Source organism: Condylura cristata, unplaced genomic scaffold, assembly GCF_000260355.1.
Source record: "Condylura cristata isolate star-nosed mole 26May11 unplaced genomic scaffold, ConCri1.0 scaffold00016, whole genome shotgun sequence".
Taxonomy (NCBI): Eukaryota; Metazoa; Chordata; class Mammalia; order Eulipotyphla; family Talpidae; genus Condylura; species Condylura cristata.
In genome coordinates this window covers 13,623,629-13,639,842 of record NW_004567117.1, presented here as the reverse complement: position 1 = coordinate 13,639,842, position 16,214 = coordinate 13,623,629, and the positions used below count along the sequence as shown (strand labels likewise).

Below are 16,214 nucleotides of genomic sequence, written 5' to 3'. Positions count from 1 at the left end.
GTGAATCAATTCTTAAAGGTGAATTTTATTTTTCATTTCTCTACAGATTTTCTACTTTGAATCTAAAGAAATTAAGCTGGAATTATAAGTGTAGGAGTTCAAGTGATAATATACCTCTGACCAATTTAACAAATCATGATTATTAAGAACTTAATGAGAACTTAGTATGTTCTCAAGATCTTATGATTGCCATTAAAGGTATAACTTTTTGGGTTTCTGTCAAGACCTCAGGTGTTACACCTGTATAAATTTATGCAGTCTATGGTATGGGCATTTAGTGCATCGACTATCAAGTATGGGTACCAGTTTGGTTATGTTATTTATGGTATTTTTGAAACAACAAAATATAAATTTGCTTTCTGAAAAATCTGGAATAAGAACCCCAATTGCTTTTTCCAGTGGATGTTAAAGGAGACAAATCAGAGTGGTCTCTAGTCTTCCAGTCTTTGAAGTTCAAATTAATTCTCTTGAACATTACATGCTCATTAGTGATCTTAAAATCTGAGGATGAAATTTCAGAAATTTGAAGAGTAGTTGAAAATATCCTTTACATGATCTTAAAATATACTAATATTTTCTGACTGAACCTGAGCAATAGCTTTCTACGCAGCTACATTAGGGAATTATTTGGTTTTCCTTTTGGTACAAGTCTCAGAGATAAACCACTTTTTTTGAAGTAAGTTCTCATGATTCCAATGGATGTTTTAAAAAAAAATCGCAATAAGGAAAACATTGAATCAATCCAAATGCCCAAAAATAGATGATAGGATTAAAAAGACGTGGTACATATACACAGGGGAATATTACTCAGCAATCAAAAAAGATAAACACATGCCTTTTGCAGCAACATGGATAGAGCTGAAAGGGATCATGCTCAGTGAAATAAGAAAAATACCGATGGTTTCATTCTTAGCTGAAGAGTCAGGAGGGGGAGGGGGAGAAGAGGAGCAAATGTAATGAAATAAAAGCAAAAACAACAAATAACTTTAAACCAGAGATGTGTTATGGGGTGGAAAGGGGAATGGGATCACAACTGGGGTGGGAGGAGTGCATGGGACTGTGGTAATGGCACATAGGTGAATTGGTGGTGGGAAGCCCACAGGGGTTACAATTGAGATGAAATAATGCACAAAATGAAGAATGATACAAAAAAAAAGCCAAAAAATGTAATAAACCACAAACTATTCAACGTGAATTTGGATTCTACTTTGTATTTTTTCTAAAGATAGGTTAATCAAAGAAATTGAATAGTTATAAATTAGAGATGTAGCAAAAAAGCAGTGGTAATTCTAATAGTGCTAGGGTGTGTATTTTTAGAAGTCTCCCCTTTTGGGGTACATTTTATTTTCTGTGGCATATAAGAAAAACTTCATTTTTGTCACTAGCTATAGGTTTACCACTCACAATAAACATTGCCTTTAAATCTATTGGCCACTAAGTCCATATCCATTTATTCACTTAATATTTGATTGTGTACTGTGTTTTAGGCACTTTGCTAAGTACTAGTACTAGTATGAAACATAGATAATTGGACCCTTGTTTATAGTGTAATGTAAGGAGAGCCAAAGAATTGACCATGTGAATACGTGGACTGACACATTGTGGTGAAATTAAGGTGCTTCACTGTTTATAAAGGACTCTAGTTGATTAGGGATGGAGAGGGCATGTCAGATCTTGTAGTAATTTATTTGTACCCTTGTCTTTTCTACAACAATTAGAAGTTCTAATGTAAGAGCCGGTTTTTTTCATTAGTATGCCATCAAGGTTTAAGATACTGCTTGGAATGTGTGTGGTAGGCTCTCAAGTGTGTTTTTGTTTTTCTTCTTAAGGTGACATTAGGGTCCCCCTGTCAAATATCACCACCACAGTGATCCCATCATTAAATCACCCATAATCCACTATCATAGTCCATTGGGCTTTCTTTCCTTTCTGTTCTTAACCTTTTCCCCACATCTCTGGAGGTCTCAGTACTTTAGTCAGCTTTCAAGGGTTAGTTTTTGAGCTTGTCTAGATCTAACCTTAATTTGGTATTTATTGATTCATCTTCTTGTATGATCTTAGGTGCCCACTCAAGTGGTGATGGGGAGCCAGTAGCTTTTTGTGGATGTCATGTTGTACACAGCCAACATAGTGAAAATACTGTTTAACCATACATTTCCTGTTACATAACAATGAAGAGTAACCATGTGCTTTTTACTTTCTTTGAAGCTTTCTTTAAAATAAAAACTTACTGACTATATAGTAGTTAACTTACTGGTATTGATATGAGTTTCATTCAAGTTTGCTAGATTTTTCAAACCTTTAAAAATGTTAATATTCCACCATTATTACATTGCAGAATCTAATAATTATTATATTTACTATATTACTATAAACACAAGCCTTTAATGTTTTCATGATGTTGGTGCTTTTACTTCCACTCAAAGAATTCCCTTTTGGATTTTTTTGTAAGGTGGATCATATAGTAGTGAACTTTCACAGCTTTTGTTTGGGAAAGTGTTGATGTCCTCAATTTGTAAAGGACAGTTTTGCCAGGTATATAATTTTTGGTTGATATTTATTTTCAATATTTAGTTATGTTGTCCTATTATCTCCTGTCACACAAAGTTTCTGGTGAGAAATCTGGTTATAGTTTTATGGTGAGTCTTAACATTTCTTTTTTCTTGTTGCTCTTAGAATTCTTTGTCTTTGTCTTCTGACAATTTAATTATAATGTGTCTGTATTTGCCTTTCTGTGTTCAAATTATTTGAGACCTTTTGAGCCTCATTGATCTGGATGTCCATAACTCTCCCCAGACTTGGGAAATTTTGAGCTGTAATTGCTTTAAATACTTTCTGTCCTTTTTTATTTTTTTTTCCTGCAGTGTCCATAATGAGATTGTTTTCTTTGTCTCCCACAATTCCTAAAGTCTTTCTTCTTTGTTACTCTGTAAATTCAAATGTCCTCCACATGAAGAGGCTGAACTTGAATTCTGCATGGTTGGGTCTGCTTTAGTAACTATTGGATTCCTCAGTTAACTTCTCAGTTTTTGAGCTCTAGTTTTTCTGCTTGTCTTTTTTCTTTCTTTTGCAGTTGCTGTGTCATTGTTGAACTCCTCACTTTATTTATACATTATTTTCTGATTTCATTTGGTTGTCTATTTTCTTATAGTTTACTAAATTTCCTTAGGAAATGTCATATTTACTTGATGTGATCCTTGATTCCTGATGTTGGTACCTCCTCATTTGATTAAAGTAGCAAATCTGTTTACAGGTTTGCCTTGGCAAAGACAGTAAACTCAGTTTGATGTTTTAGGGACAATGTCTTTGGGCAGGTAGGAGCTGCTGTTACGGTCTTTTTTGTAGTGAATCCTTCAAACTTGGAGGACCTCAGTTGGGTCATGAGACATTGAGAAAAGTGGAGCGGAATTACTGGGTTGTTCTCTTATTCAAGTAAAACTGTAGGATGAACTCCATAATTGTTTGGATTTTTTCATCAGACTTATTCCCCACCTACCTTTCTTGGTTTATGAATTTTGGTGGGTCATTTCTTCTAGAAGTTGCCAGAGAGATAATAAGAGGATAGTAAATTCATATTCATGTATGTCTCCTTGGGCACGAGCAGTTAGTTATATTGTACCCCTGTGTTTAATTGACTGTTTACGGATTTTGGTATTGGAAGTAATTTTCATTCTGTATTAAGACATTGCTTTATTGTCTTTTAGAGGCTTATGTTGAGATGGAGTACTCAAAATCATTCTAATTCCTGATTTTTGGTTTTCCTTTTTTCTTCCCTGGAAGCATATCATCTTTATCTCCAAACCTCCCTTGGAGTCTTTGTAGTTAATTTTTCATTGTAACTGTTGTATTTTTTCAGCTAGAATTTCTTCTTGGTTTCTTTTCTATTTTCTGTTTTCTCACTTGTTTAACTTTTATTAGTTTGGGCATCTGAGAGCTTATTTAGAGGTTTTAGGTAGGGAGTACAGCTACTGTATATCCTCATTCTCTTGAGTAAGGTTGTCGTTTTGTCCTCAGCATACAGATTTGGGAGGAATGCACATGGAGCAGTGAGGGAGAAAGGAGACACTTGCTTAGCCAGTTAGAGTGGCTGAATCAACTCTTGTGATCTGTGGGTGACAGGTATGGCAGCCCCATCCCTCTCATACCTCCTTTGAGCTTCTTTAAGACTTTCATTTTAATCTTTGTCTAGTATATCTGTCTCCAAGCATTTTTTCAGTGACAGTTTCTATTTTATTTTTTTTTCTTTTAAATTGGTTACTGTGTCTTCATATGCCTTGTGGTTTTGTTGTTTTTGAAAGCTGGACATTTGAATCTTAAGTGTGCTGAGAAAAATCTGAAGATCAGATCTCTTTCCTCCTCAGGTTTGCTATTTTGTTGTTTGTTTTGATTGTTGTAGGCTGTTCCTATGCTGAGGGCCATCCTGAGATGTAAACTTTTAAGGTCATTTTAATATTTTGAGTTTTTCTTTGGGCATGAACAATTATAGTATAATTTTCACCGTTTATGCAGTTTTGGAATATCCTGGTCGTCGGTGGCTGGTTTAAAATTGGGAAAAAGTAAAAAATGAAGAGAAGAATAAAAAAGGGATATTGTCCCCCTAAGGCCATTGGAAGTGATTTTAGTGACAAGTGAGGGGCTTGCAACAATGGCTGCCCACCTTTTTTTTTTAAAACAGTATTGATCAATGTATGGATCTGTAATATTTGGAGGAAAAAACCTTTTTTGCCCATCCTAGCTCCCATGAGCTATTCCTAGAATACTGTACACAATCTAGCTAGGGATAGAGAATAGATTGTTAGTACTGTGCTAAGAGCTAAAATTGACCAAAATCAACCACAACTTACCATACAGGTCTTTTTTTGTAGCAAACTCAGTAGAGTGCCAAAATAGTTATATCTCTCCACCTAGCTATCTTTTCCGAATTCTTCCCTTGGTATATGTGTGTTTTGAAATTTGATATTGCCAGTTCATTCTCTCTCCCCCAGCAACATATGAAGGGTTATGTGCATTTGTGTTCATAGTAGTAATTTCTCAAAGTGCAGGTTTCCTGTTCATGTCAGCATTGGGCGTGTCTAATCCTTTTTTATAGTTGTTGATCTGGTAGACAAAAAATAATCATTTGTATTTGATATTTGCATTTGTGTGATTAGTAAGAATAAAATTTCTATTCTTTATATTGTAATTCATAATATTTTTATGTATATGTGCCCTTTTTTATAGTTCTTGATATTTGGCTTGGGGCTTGGTAAGAAAATATAAGTGACAAAAAATTTATTTGTAAGAATTAGTCCAAATAATTTATTTAATTTATTAATTTAATAAATTTATTTAATTTATTCAAAATTTACTCTATTTGTAATGTTATATAGATTTTAAATGTTAATTTACTGTCCAGTCTCTTGATATTCCTCATAAATATGCATAGCTTAACTTTATATCTAAGTGTTAACATTACAATATTTTGTATTTGACAGAATGTTTTCATGGATTCTAATTATAGCTATTAAAATGGATCATATTTTGAAGATGAGGAAACTTGGTTTTGATAGATCCAAAAACTTGCCCAAATGTTTAGTGCTCGTTTTTGATAATATAAAAGGCAAAGTCCATCAGGGTCCAGTTCTGGGCCTGCCACTGATTCAGTTAGTCAATTCTTGTTAGCTTCAAAATGAAGATGACTCTATTTTTGGTTTAGATAATATTTTAAAACTATTTATGTTCTTAGATAATAACAATATTATTACTTTTAAGTCTAGACATGAATACAGAAGCAGAACAACTACTTCTCCATCATGCCAGAAATGGCAATACTGAAGAAGTAAGACAACTATTAGAAAGTATGGAGAAGAGTGAAATAATTGCTGACATTAATTGCAAAGGTAAGCATTGAATGGCTTTTGTATCTTTCTTTTACTAGTTTGCACTATTCATCACCTGATTTTTTTCACGTTGGATGGAAAAAAATGTACATCTCTTATCCTATGATGGTCCTCACAGAAATTGGCAAGTCTCTCCCCTAAGGCCAACTAAGAGGACTTGAGATCCACCTTAAAGTTTTCATAGATCTTAATCCTTAAATGACCATACATCTTAAATATGAACATACACTCACAAGCTGCATGCTATAATATTTTTTTTTTTTCTTAAGGATGTTGTAGTTGAAGCAGCAGGTTTGAGAGTTTACTATATGCCCAGAATCTTATGGACGCCCCATAGAGAGGGTGTTGAAGAGTCAGACAGGATCCCTGCCCTATTAGTCTACATTACACAATATGTAATGAAGTATGGGGTTTCATGGGACCTTATAGTCAAAGTCTGTAACTGGAACTTGAAGGATTAGTTTCATAAAGGAAATGACTCTAAGGTGACATATGAAGACAGTGTAGGAGTTAACCTGGTGAAAATGGAGAAAGAAAGGATTTAAGGCAGAAGGAAAAGCATTGCCAGCACCCTGTGGTGAGAGGAGCCTACATGACTAAGGCCTGCCGACTGGAGGGGTCAGGGAAACTGCTGAGTGAGTAAGCAGCCTGCAAATCATAACTTGCCTTATGTACCAAGGTTGCATGTATATTACACTTGGGTATGTGGAAAAATAATTTACTAACACAGCTCTGTATTTCAATAAGCATATTCTCATTCTGGGGATGTGGAAGACTAAATATTGGTCTTTGGAGTCTTCAACTTCAGTAGTTTTTTGATAAATTCTTAGTCTTTTAGGACCCCTTACCTCTTTCTTCCACTCCAAACACGGCTTTTAAATGTAAAGGGGGATGTTTTTGCATGTTTGTACAGTGGAGACAAAGGGTTTTGAAAGCATTTGGTTCTCAGTGCTCCTTAAGCATTTGCAGTGAAAGTGTAATTTGGTCTCAACTCGGTTTCCCAGTTCGTCATAGAGCACAGGCCATACTCCTTGACAGTTTCAGATCACTCACAGTGCCTCATACTGGCTTCCTGGCAATATTGAGCCCCTGTCCCATCTTCCCTTAACACCTGGCCTAGGCTTACTGGCTCTATTCAGACACACTCCTGTGTGGCATGAGGGAACTCTGTGACACATGGAAACTAAAGGTAGCTCCGGCTAGCCAAAATTTGTCTTTCCTCTGCCTGCACTATGGAGGTGACTTTGATGTGGCGCCCCCTGCAGGTGGTCACTAGACCGGGTGGCCTGCTAGGGTCCTGCTGTTCTCAGTGTTCCCTCAGTTTGTCTTGTTTTCTGAGCTTAATATCAGAGCCACCTGTCTCACCTGCTGTTTTTTCCCTCTTACAAATTCCCTGTCCCAGTGTATTTCATTCTTCTGTGCTGTATTTTCTGTTCTAGAGCAGCAGACTCCATGGTCTTGCTTTCTTATACTTAGGGAAGAAAGCAAAAAAATAAATAAATAAATAAATAAAAATACTCTCTGAAATGTCTAAAACTGACATAATCTGAGTTGGTTCTTGGAATGCTAACAACAATTTTTAAAATCTCCTACATCCTTCAACACATTCGGTTTTGGCTGCCAAACAGTAACCTTGATTTGATAATCCTCAGTGACCCTTTTCTATCCACATCTTCCACCTCCCACCCATACGTGCCTCAGGCTACGAGTGGAAAGTCACCTACTTGAATATGTAAAACTGAGAAAAAGCTATTAATACTTGCAAAATTTCACCTTCATTGTACCTACCAGATTTTGCCTAAAGAGAAGTTTTCAATGTTTGAAGAGGGATTGTGTGATCAGATGCTGAGCAGTTCACTCAAAGGCAATAAAAGCTTGTAGCTGTTGCTGTGTTAGTACCATGAACACATTTATATGTGTTGCTAACATTCTTGTAAATAAATCAGTATGAATATATGCCTGGTACTTTATATAAATTCTGTGAGTGATGTTCCAGGAAATAAGTTTTAGAAATACAATAAGAACTTACAAGTTTGAATACATGATGCACTATAGCACTGCCACTTTACTGAAAGGTCTGAATAGGATATATTTGAATACTGCTTGTGATATTTGCTAGTGTTTCAATATTCTCTCAAGGTTCTTTGTAAATATTCCTAAGCTCAGTAATTCTTTCCCATTGATGAACATTTTCAACTAATATATATAAAAGAACATAAAGAATGCTTGAAGTATTTTTTGAAATAACATAATAGTTTATTTTTACATCATTTTGTGCCTTTTCCCATCTCAGTTGTAATCCCCGTGGGCTTCCCATCACCAAATCACCTGTGTGCCATCACCATAGTCCACCCCCTTGCTTTTGATCCCATTCCCCACTCCACCCCTGTAAAATATCTCTAGTATATAGTTGTTCATTATTATTATTATTTTCTCCCCTGGTCATTTATATTGCTGCAATGAGTGAAACCATTCGGCATTTTTCTTTTTCTTTCTGGCTTATTTCACTAAGCATGGTCCCTTCCAGCTCCATCCAAGTTTCTGTAAAAGGCATGTTTTTATCTTTTTTGATTGCCAAGTAATATTCCATTATGTATAGGTATCACATCTTTTTTTAATAATATAATTTATTTTTACATCACTTTGTACTTTTTTTTTTTTAAATCTCAATTGTAATCCCTGTGGGTTTCCCATTACCAAGTCACCCATGTGCCATCACCATAGTCCTGTGCACTTCCCTCCCTCCACTGTTTTTGATCCTATTCCCCACTGCACCCCCACAAAATGTCTCTGGTAGGTATATGGCTGTTTATTATTCATATTATTTTCTCGCCTGGTCCATTATACTCCTGCTATGAGTGAAACCATCTGGTATTTTTGATTTTCTTTCTGGATTATCTCACTAAGCATGATCTTTTCCAGCTCCATCTCTATGTTGCTGCAAAAGACATGTGTTTCTTTTTTTTGGTTGCTGAGTAATATTCCATTGTATATATGTACCACATCTTTTTAATCCAGTCATCTAACTTTTGGGCATTTGGGCTGCTTCCATGTCTTTCCAATTGTAAATAAAGCAGCAATAAGCATGGAGGTGCAGGTATCTTTTTGAATCAGTGTTTTTGTGTCTTTTGGGTAGATACCTAGGAGTGGGATTGCTGGGTCATAGGGAAGCTCCATTTCTAGCAGTTTGAGAAACCTCAAAAATGTTTGAAGTATTTTAAGAATAACAGGGTTTTAAAATTTTTTTGATTCAGAATCTCATTTGGAAATACCAAATGAGAAAACAGCTCAAGAGCTGTTATAATAACTTCGAGGAGACTGTTATCTGTTGATGGGAGCAGAAACAATGGAGTGGAGAAGTGTGTAGATAGTTAATATTTCGGAAGTGGAATTAGTAGGAATATTTCAATGTGGAAGGCATGTTAAATAGAATGCAGACAAGAATGACATGAGAAGTGAGGTGAATAATACCTCACTTTGTTGTGGAAAACAAAGGTGTAAGTGGCAGCGAGTAGCTTTTGTGTGAGTGTGTATAGATTATGGTAGGTGACCAGTAAGCTCAACTTTGTATCTCTTGAGCATGAGGTATTCTTGCTTCACACAAAAGGAGCTGTCTGGTAAACATTTGGAGATAGGGATTTTGATGTCAATAGCAAATAAATGGTTAAGCAGTAGCAAAACCCAAGATTATCATTATTGGAGACACCAATAATGTAGGACTAAGCACAGAATGTGGGCTTCCAAAGGACACTGGGAAGAAGTATTACAGCTTTCCAGATTTGGGAAAGATATTTTTAATCAACTCCCTTTTCCCATTTACCTTCCCAACTCCCTTTACCCTCCTGTCATGGTACAGGCTTCCAGAGCATTACTTTTCATAGAATTGTATGCAGAGAAAACCATGTCAGTGCTAGATGAAGACAGCCAGAAATCCACTGGCACCAGCAGACTCCTTGAGATGACCCGATTTGAATGAAATCTCTCCCCACATCATGTCTCCTTCTACCTTTTAGGAATGAGAACTTAAAAGTTCAGAAATATGCATGAGATTCTGGGCCTCTCAATTTCTATTCCCCCATCTTCTTATAGTTGTGCATTACCCTGTCACCTCTCTTGTCCCACGCTCATTACAGTGCAGTGTAAAAGGATTCATTGCCAGCATAATCACAGCAGTTTGTTAGGGAAAAATAATTTTAATGTAAAATCACCTGAATCAGGCCCTCCCTGTTGGCGCAGCGGGTTAAAGCCCTGAACTAAGAAGCTTAAGCCACTTCCTCATGAGTTCGATCCCCGCCTGCCCGGGAGGAGATCCAGATGGCCTGGCAGACCTCTCCTGACCTGCTCATTGCTACCCTCAGCAGTGTACTTCGCTGATCTGCCTGTTCTGCCCCCCACTTTGTCCCTGGTGAATCTTCCCACCCTCCGCATCTCTGGCCTATATCCCAGTTCTGTATGAATAAAATAAATAAATCTAAAAAAAAAAAAATCACCTGAATCATATCTAAAGATGATTTATCTTTTCTCTCATTTTTAGGAAGAAGTAAGTCTAATTTGGGCTGGACACCTCTTCATTTGGCATGCTACTTTGGGCATAGACCTGTGGTTCAAGATTTGTTAAAGGTATCTTTATGACTTAAATTTTGAAATGAGAATAATGGATATTGCTATCATAGAAATTATAAAAAGCTTAGCAAGTGCATCTGAGCCATAATGGCCTATTTAAGGCAATAACTCATCACTACAGACACTACATTGTTTATAAATATGTTAGGTTAGCCTGATTAATTAAAATTAATTTATTCAAATTCAGTCATTTTCTTATCATAGTGACCTTTTAAAATTGTCGAAGTGGACAAATGAATTAGTGGTATTTGAGAATAATTGTTAGTAAAACAACCAAGCACGTTATAAATAATTAAAAAATGTTAGAATGTTTTAGCACATTATTTAAGACCTCATTTTCAATTCTAATTCTATGATGAGTAATTTTTCACATATTTATATTTCTGAATTTGGCTGCATCTTATAATTGACCTGTACATTTAAATATCTTTTTTCCTAAATTAAATTGGTGGAGACTATGAACGAAATGCCATAGAGACTGATTTTTTTTTCACTAGGAATGTGTTTCTAAAATAGAGTGGAGACGTATATAGTTTTAAAGAAAAAATACTTTATTTTTCTATCTATTAGGAAGATGGTTAAATTTTAGGAAGTTTATTTTTACTCTGGGATCAAATCTATTTTTAGTAGTAACAATGAATCAATAGATTTTAATTTTTAAAATATATAATGTATCTTTAAGGAATGATTTTCACTTTGTGTATTTCTTGCTAATGTGGAAGATGTTTAAAGTTTTCATGTTTACCAGGCTGGTGCAGAAGTAAATGTATTAAATGACATGGGAGACACGCCACTTCATCGAGCTGCGTTTACAGGACGAAAGGTGAAAAATGTTCCAGGTTTGGGGTTGAACTGTCTGGAAAAGCAATCAAGTGTTTTCTCCTTTATTACTATAAGTAGCAAATAGGAAAAGTCACAGAAATGTATAAGCCAGCTCTTTGGGTCCAGAGGCCATGAGTTCTTCACATTGGGCCTCAAACTCGAAGTACGCAGGTCATGGAGACCTCTACTACCGAGCCCCTGAGAGGAGTTCACTGTCTCTGCTATGCACCCAGGGAGGGGAAGGTCCTGATTGAGACTTAACTTATATTGCACAAATTTCACGTACTGTTTTTTTTGAAGATTTATTTATGCATACAGAACTGGGGTACAAGCCAGAGGTGCAGGGGCAGTGAGAGGATTCACCAGAGACAGAGTGGGGAGCATAACAGGCTAACTGACAAAGTACACTGCTGAGGGGAGCAGCAGGCGGGTCAGGAGAGGTTTTCAGTGCCATGTGGATCACCTCCGGGGTGGGAATCGAACTCAGTTGAAGTGACTTTTAGCTTCTTAGTGCTGTGCTTTAACCCACTGCGCCACCAGGGAGGGCCCCGTACCTGTGATTTTAACTGCCCTACACAGTGTGCACTCATTACCATAGTCCAATTGTAGAGTATTTCCATAATCCCAAAGTCTTTCCTGTGCCATTTGCATTTTTCCCCTGCTCCTGTCCTAAGCCCCAAGTTAGGACAATGATTTACTTTCTGTTTTTAGATACCTGCCTTCTCGAAAAAAAATTTTTATGACTGGAATCATGTACTTTTTTGTCTGACTTCTTCAACATAACATTATGGAGGTTGATTCTACAGTGATGCATACATGTAGCCTGTATCTATGTTAGGTTTGTTTTTATGTATGAATAACCCTCATATGATATATACCACATTTAAAAAAAACTCATGATTTATTAAGAGATTGTTTTCCCATTGTATTGACACCTTTGTTGAACAGGAGGAATTGACCATAAATGTCAGGATTTATTTCTTGATCTTAGTTTTCTTCATTTGATCTATTGGTACCCTATATTGGTACAATACTGTCTTCTTCATAGTTGCTTTCTAATTCAGTTTTTATATGGGGGAGTGTAAATTCTCTAGCTGATAATTTTTAGAAAAATTGCTTTGGCTATTTTCTGTCAGAGTTTGTATTTCCATACAAATCTTAAGATCATTTTATCAGTCACTATAAAAATACCTGTTAGAATTTTGATAAGAATGTGTTGGCTTGAATTTGTAGATCAATTTGGGGAGAAATTCCATTTTAACAATTCTGAATCTTCAAGCTATGAACATGACTGTTTATTTAATTTTTAGTTTATCTCAGCAGTTTTGAAATTTTCAATGTACTGATATACAGATCTTATATCCTTATGTTATTCTTAATGTTTGTTGTATGTATTTTGATGCTATTTGAATGGACGGCCTCTTTTCACTTTTGATTTCTGTTGCTACTATGTGGAAAGATATTTAAAAATTTGAGTTGTATCCCGTGTTCTGGTTGAATTTGTTAGTGGTAGTATAGCGATAGTATTTTGTAGATGTAGGTTTTTCTATATGCCAGGCCTTCTCCTGCTCTATTGCCTGTTCCTGGGTGCGAGTTTCCCAGTTAGCTAGAAATGGTTAGGTAGCTTAACTGGCCCTGCTCTGGTCCTCTCATTTCTAGACTGTTCTGCTATTTGCCCTATGTGGTAAGCATAACAGTGGCCCTTGAGAAATGTCCTGCTCCTAATTCCCAAAACTTGGGGATTTGTTAGTTTACATAGTCAGGGAAAATTAAAGTTGCAGGTGACGGCAAAGTTGCTAATTGACCGAAGTTAGGGTATGAAAATTCTTTTGGGTTATTTAGGTAGTTCCAGTGTGATGACAAAAGAACCTTGAAAGTGGAAGAGGCAGAAGAAAAGTCTGAGAGGACAGACGTGCATGTGAGATAGTGGTCAGAAAGATGCAACCTCCCTGACTTGGAAAGTGGATGAAGAGAACTGTCAGCTCAGCAATGTGGGTGAGGTCTAGAAGCTGAAAAAGGCAAGAAAATGAATCTCCGCTAGGGTTTCCCACAGGAATGTAGCCCTGCTGACACTTTGGTTCTAAGTGCTTGATATCCATTCTGAAGCGTGGAACAATAAGAGTAATTTGATTGTTTAAACCGCCAAATTCATGGCAGCTTTGTGCCACAGCACCACTGGGAAGTCAGTGCTCTGATGGAAAGGGCAGCCACGCGCCACCAGATCAGTAGGTTTTGGCTCTTGTGTCCCTCGAATTCACTACTTTTGCTGATAATGCTTCCTAACCATTCGCTCTCTGGTAGCAAAGCTACTGCTTTTCGCTGCTAGGCCAGGCTTCAGCAAACTTCTGGGGTGGGAGGAATGGGCATCTCCTTGACCAGGAGGCTAAATAAAAACTTTCTCCTTGAAGTTCTGTTTCCTTGAAGTTCTGTTTCCTATTGAGAAATTAGCTCAATTTGTTGATTGACATTGGAGGATATCTAGAACCATGAATGGTGAGTTTTATATTTTTGTCTGGTATTATGCTCATTTTTTCAGAATGGCGATTAGCTGAACTCTTGTCACGGTAGCCAGAACTTCCTTTGCCTCCTTTTTCTCTGATAAGGTTTCTGATTGAGTGATCTAGTAATTGTGACATAGGGTGTATTTTTTACCCTGATTATTAACCATGAGGTTATTTTGTAATCTTTAGAAAAAGTTTATACTTCCTAAAGGTTGTTATATTATCATAACGGGGAGGTTTGTATGCATCTATCATAAGCTAAGGAAGACTGGATTTACCATGTGATTTAATATTTCACTATTCTAGTGATTAGGTATAATGAAGTTTAATATGCATTATGAATCAATTCTGTATATACTAAATATGTTTTAGTACATTTCACACTATTTCAGGTGATTTGCTCATCTGCTGATACATGTGAACTGGATGAGAAGTCTTATTAAAGCGGAGGAAAGCATACCATTTATAATAAACAATGAATAGTGAAGGTAGGGTAGATTACAGTGTGTGACTTTAATGGGATTTCAAAAGTGAGCTGCAGATAGTTTAATTTGCTTCACTCCTAGGTCCTACTTGCTGCTTCCCTTTATCACCTTGCTTTTGTCAATCTTTTATATATATATATACCTAAGGAAATTCTTGGCCATTTATTTCTATTAAGTCTCCCCATTTTTGAAAGTGGAGCTCAAATGCTATCTTTATAGTTTCTGAACTTCTTGCAGCTATAAGGTAGCTTTTTCTAACATCAGAGCACTTTTGCTCGCTGTCTAATTTGGAGTATAGTTACTGTTGATGTATCTTATGAGCAGGTTGCTGTAATCTTGTTCTTCTGGAGTGAAAACATTGCATTTTTGTATTCTCCATGAACACAAGTTCTATTGTCCATCTCTGAGCTAGACCAAATCAGTTCATTTATCTATGTCTGTCTTGAAATGCATGGCCCTTTCTGCTCTTCTCTTCACTTTGCATATGAGGCCATGCTAAAATGACTTTAGTTTGCTTTGTCCATATTATGTGGTCCTGTATTAGAAAAGTTAAATGTAGCTTCAGATACATGGTTGTGTTATATAGGAAACATTAAAAGTTTATGATCAGTAGCTAGGAATAATTTAATTTTTCAAAAAGCTTATTTTCTAATCGTACTCAAAAGGAATCAAATTAAAAGGTAAGATTTTTAACCATGAAAATAATTTAAAATATAAATAAGGTTCTGTGACTTAATAATGATGAAGTAACAAGGGCTTGATTTATTATAAAGCATGTTTAAATTCTCATCCTGTGGAGTATATAAAAAAATAACTGCCACAAGTTTTGAGGGACCTTCAGTCTTTCCTTGGCACAGTAGCACCCCCTAGTGTCCTTTAGTAAAAGTTAATGTTCCAGAATTTCAAATATTCAGTAATTGTTCCTTTATTTTTTTCAAGTACTGTTAGAATTCTGAACATTTTGTATCTATTATAATCAGCTTACAATAGGGATATGATCGCAATAGTAATTGCATTGTGGTACTGACTTTTGTTTTGACTTAACAGTTTTCTAGCATAATTGAGACTATGTTGGAAACAAATGCCTTCTATGTTCTTTGTCTTGGGAATTATATATTTTGTTTGACATGTAGGTGATGCCTGTAATCCTGGGGTTTATATAGACTTTTCTATCTTAGGATAACATTTCTCATGTTTATGGCTTGAACATCTAGCCACATGGCAGACACTGTCCAACACAACTTGGTAGGCCTTGTTTCATTTAAAGGAAAATGATAAACCTGAAATACATGTATAAACATCGTTACTTCTTCCAGCTGAATTTCCCAGAAAGTGAGCTGAGATAGAGATTGGTGTGTAACGAGTTTATGGCGAGCTATGTGGTCACAGCTGTGGAAGGAGAGGAAGGAAACAGGAAATGTTTGGGTATTCCCCTTTCCTCAGTGTATAGTTACTTGACTAAATAGCCACTAGCCCCCTGGGGAATAATGTGGGAGATTCATGCCTGTGTAAGTTGCTCTGGTGTTGTAGAGTCTTTTCTGCCATGGTACCACCTCTTCAATAAGGCCCCAAATTAACTCAGGTCCACAAACTAGAAAAGTTGATCATTCATCAATTGATGTCTTCTGATGATACAAATATAGTTGTTAATGGGAAAAGCAAACGATCCCCACTATAAATGTCAAAATGCCAGGACTGTCAATTGCAGATAGTAGGACTGTAATAAGGGGGCTTGCTAGGTTGGATATGTTAAGATCATACCAGTAGTTTTGTGACATGAAGGGTCTAGGGAATATACCCTTGACCAGAGCAGAAGTCACTGGTGAAAAACCTCCAGCACCATTGACTTCATTAGTGGTTATTCTGAGGGGGGCTGCTGTGGTAAAATGCCCCTGAGACGTGGT

The 16,214-nt window shown here is 36.3% G+C and overlaps 1 protein-coding gene across 2 annotated transcripts in view; it reads left to right on the top strand.

The window, feature by feature from the left end:
* OSBPL1A (oxysterol binding protein-like 1A) overlaps window positions 1-16,214 on the top strand; it is a 182,137-nt gene that overhangs the window by 13,584 nt on the left and 152,339 nt on the right. Inside the window, exons 2-4 of one of the 2 annotated variants that reach the window (XM_004683793.2) lie at window positions 5,757-5,879; window positions 10,414-10,499; window positions 11,251-11,325. In XM_004683793.2, coding sequence (XP_004683850.1) covers window positions 5,759-5,879; window positions 10,414-10,499; window positions 11,251-11,325 — 282 coding nt within the window. In that variant the 5' untranslated portion in view covers window positions 5,757-5,758. Of the gene's footprint in view, window positions 1-5,751; window positions 5,880-10,413; window positions 10,500-11,250; window positions 11,326-16,214 lie in introns of both variants that reach the window. The other variant, XM_012725894.1, reaches the window with a different exon arrangement.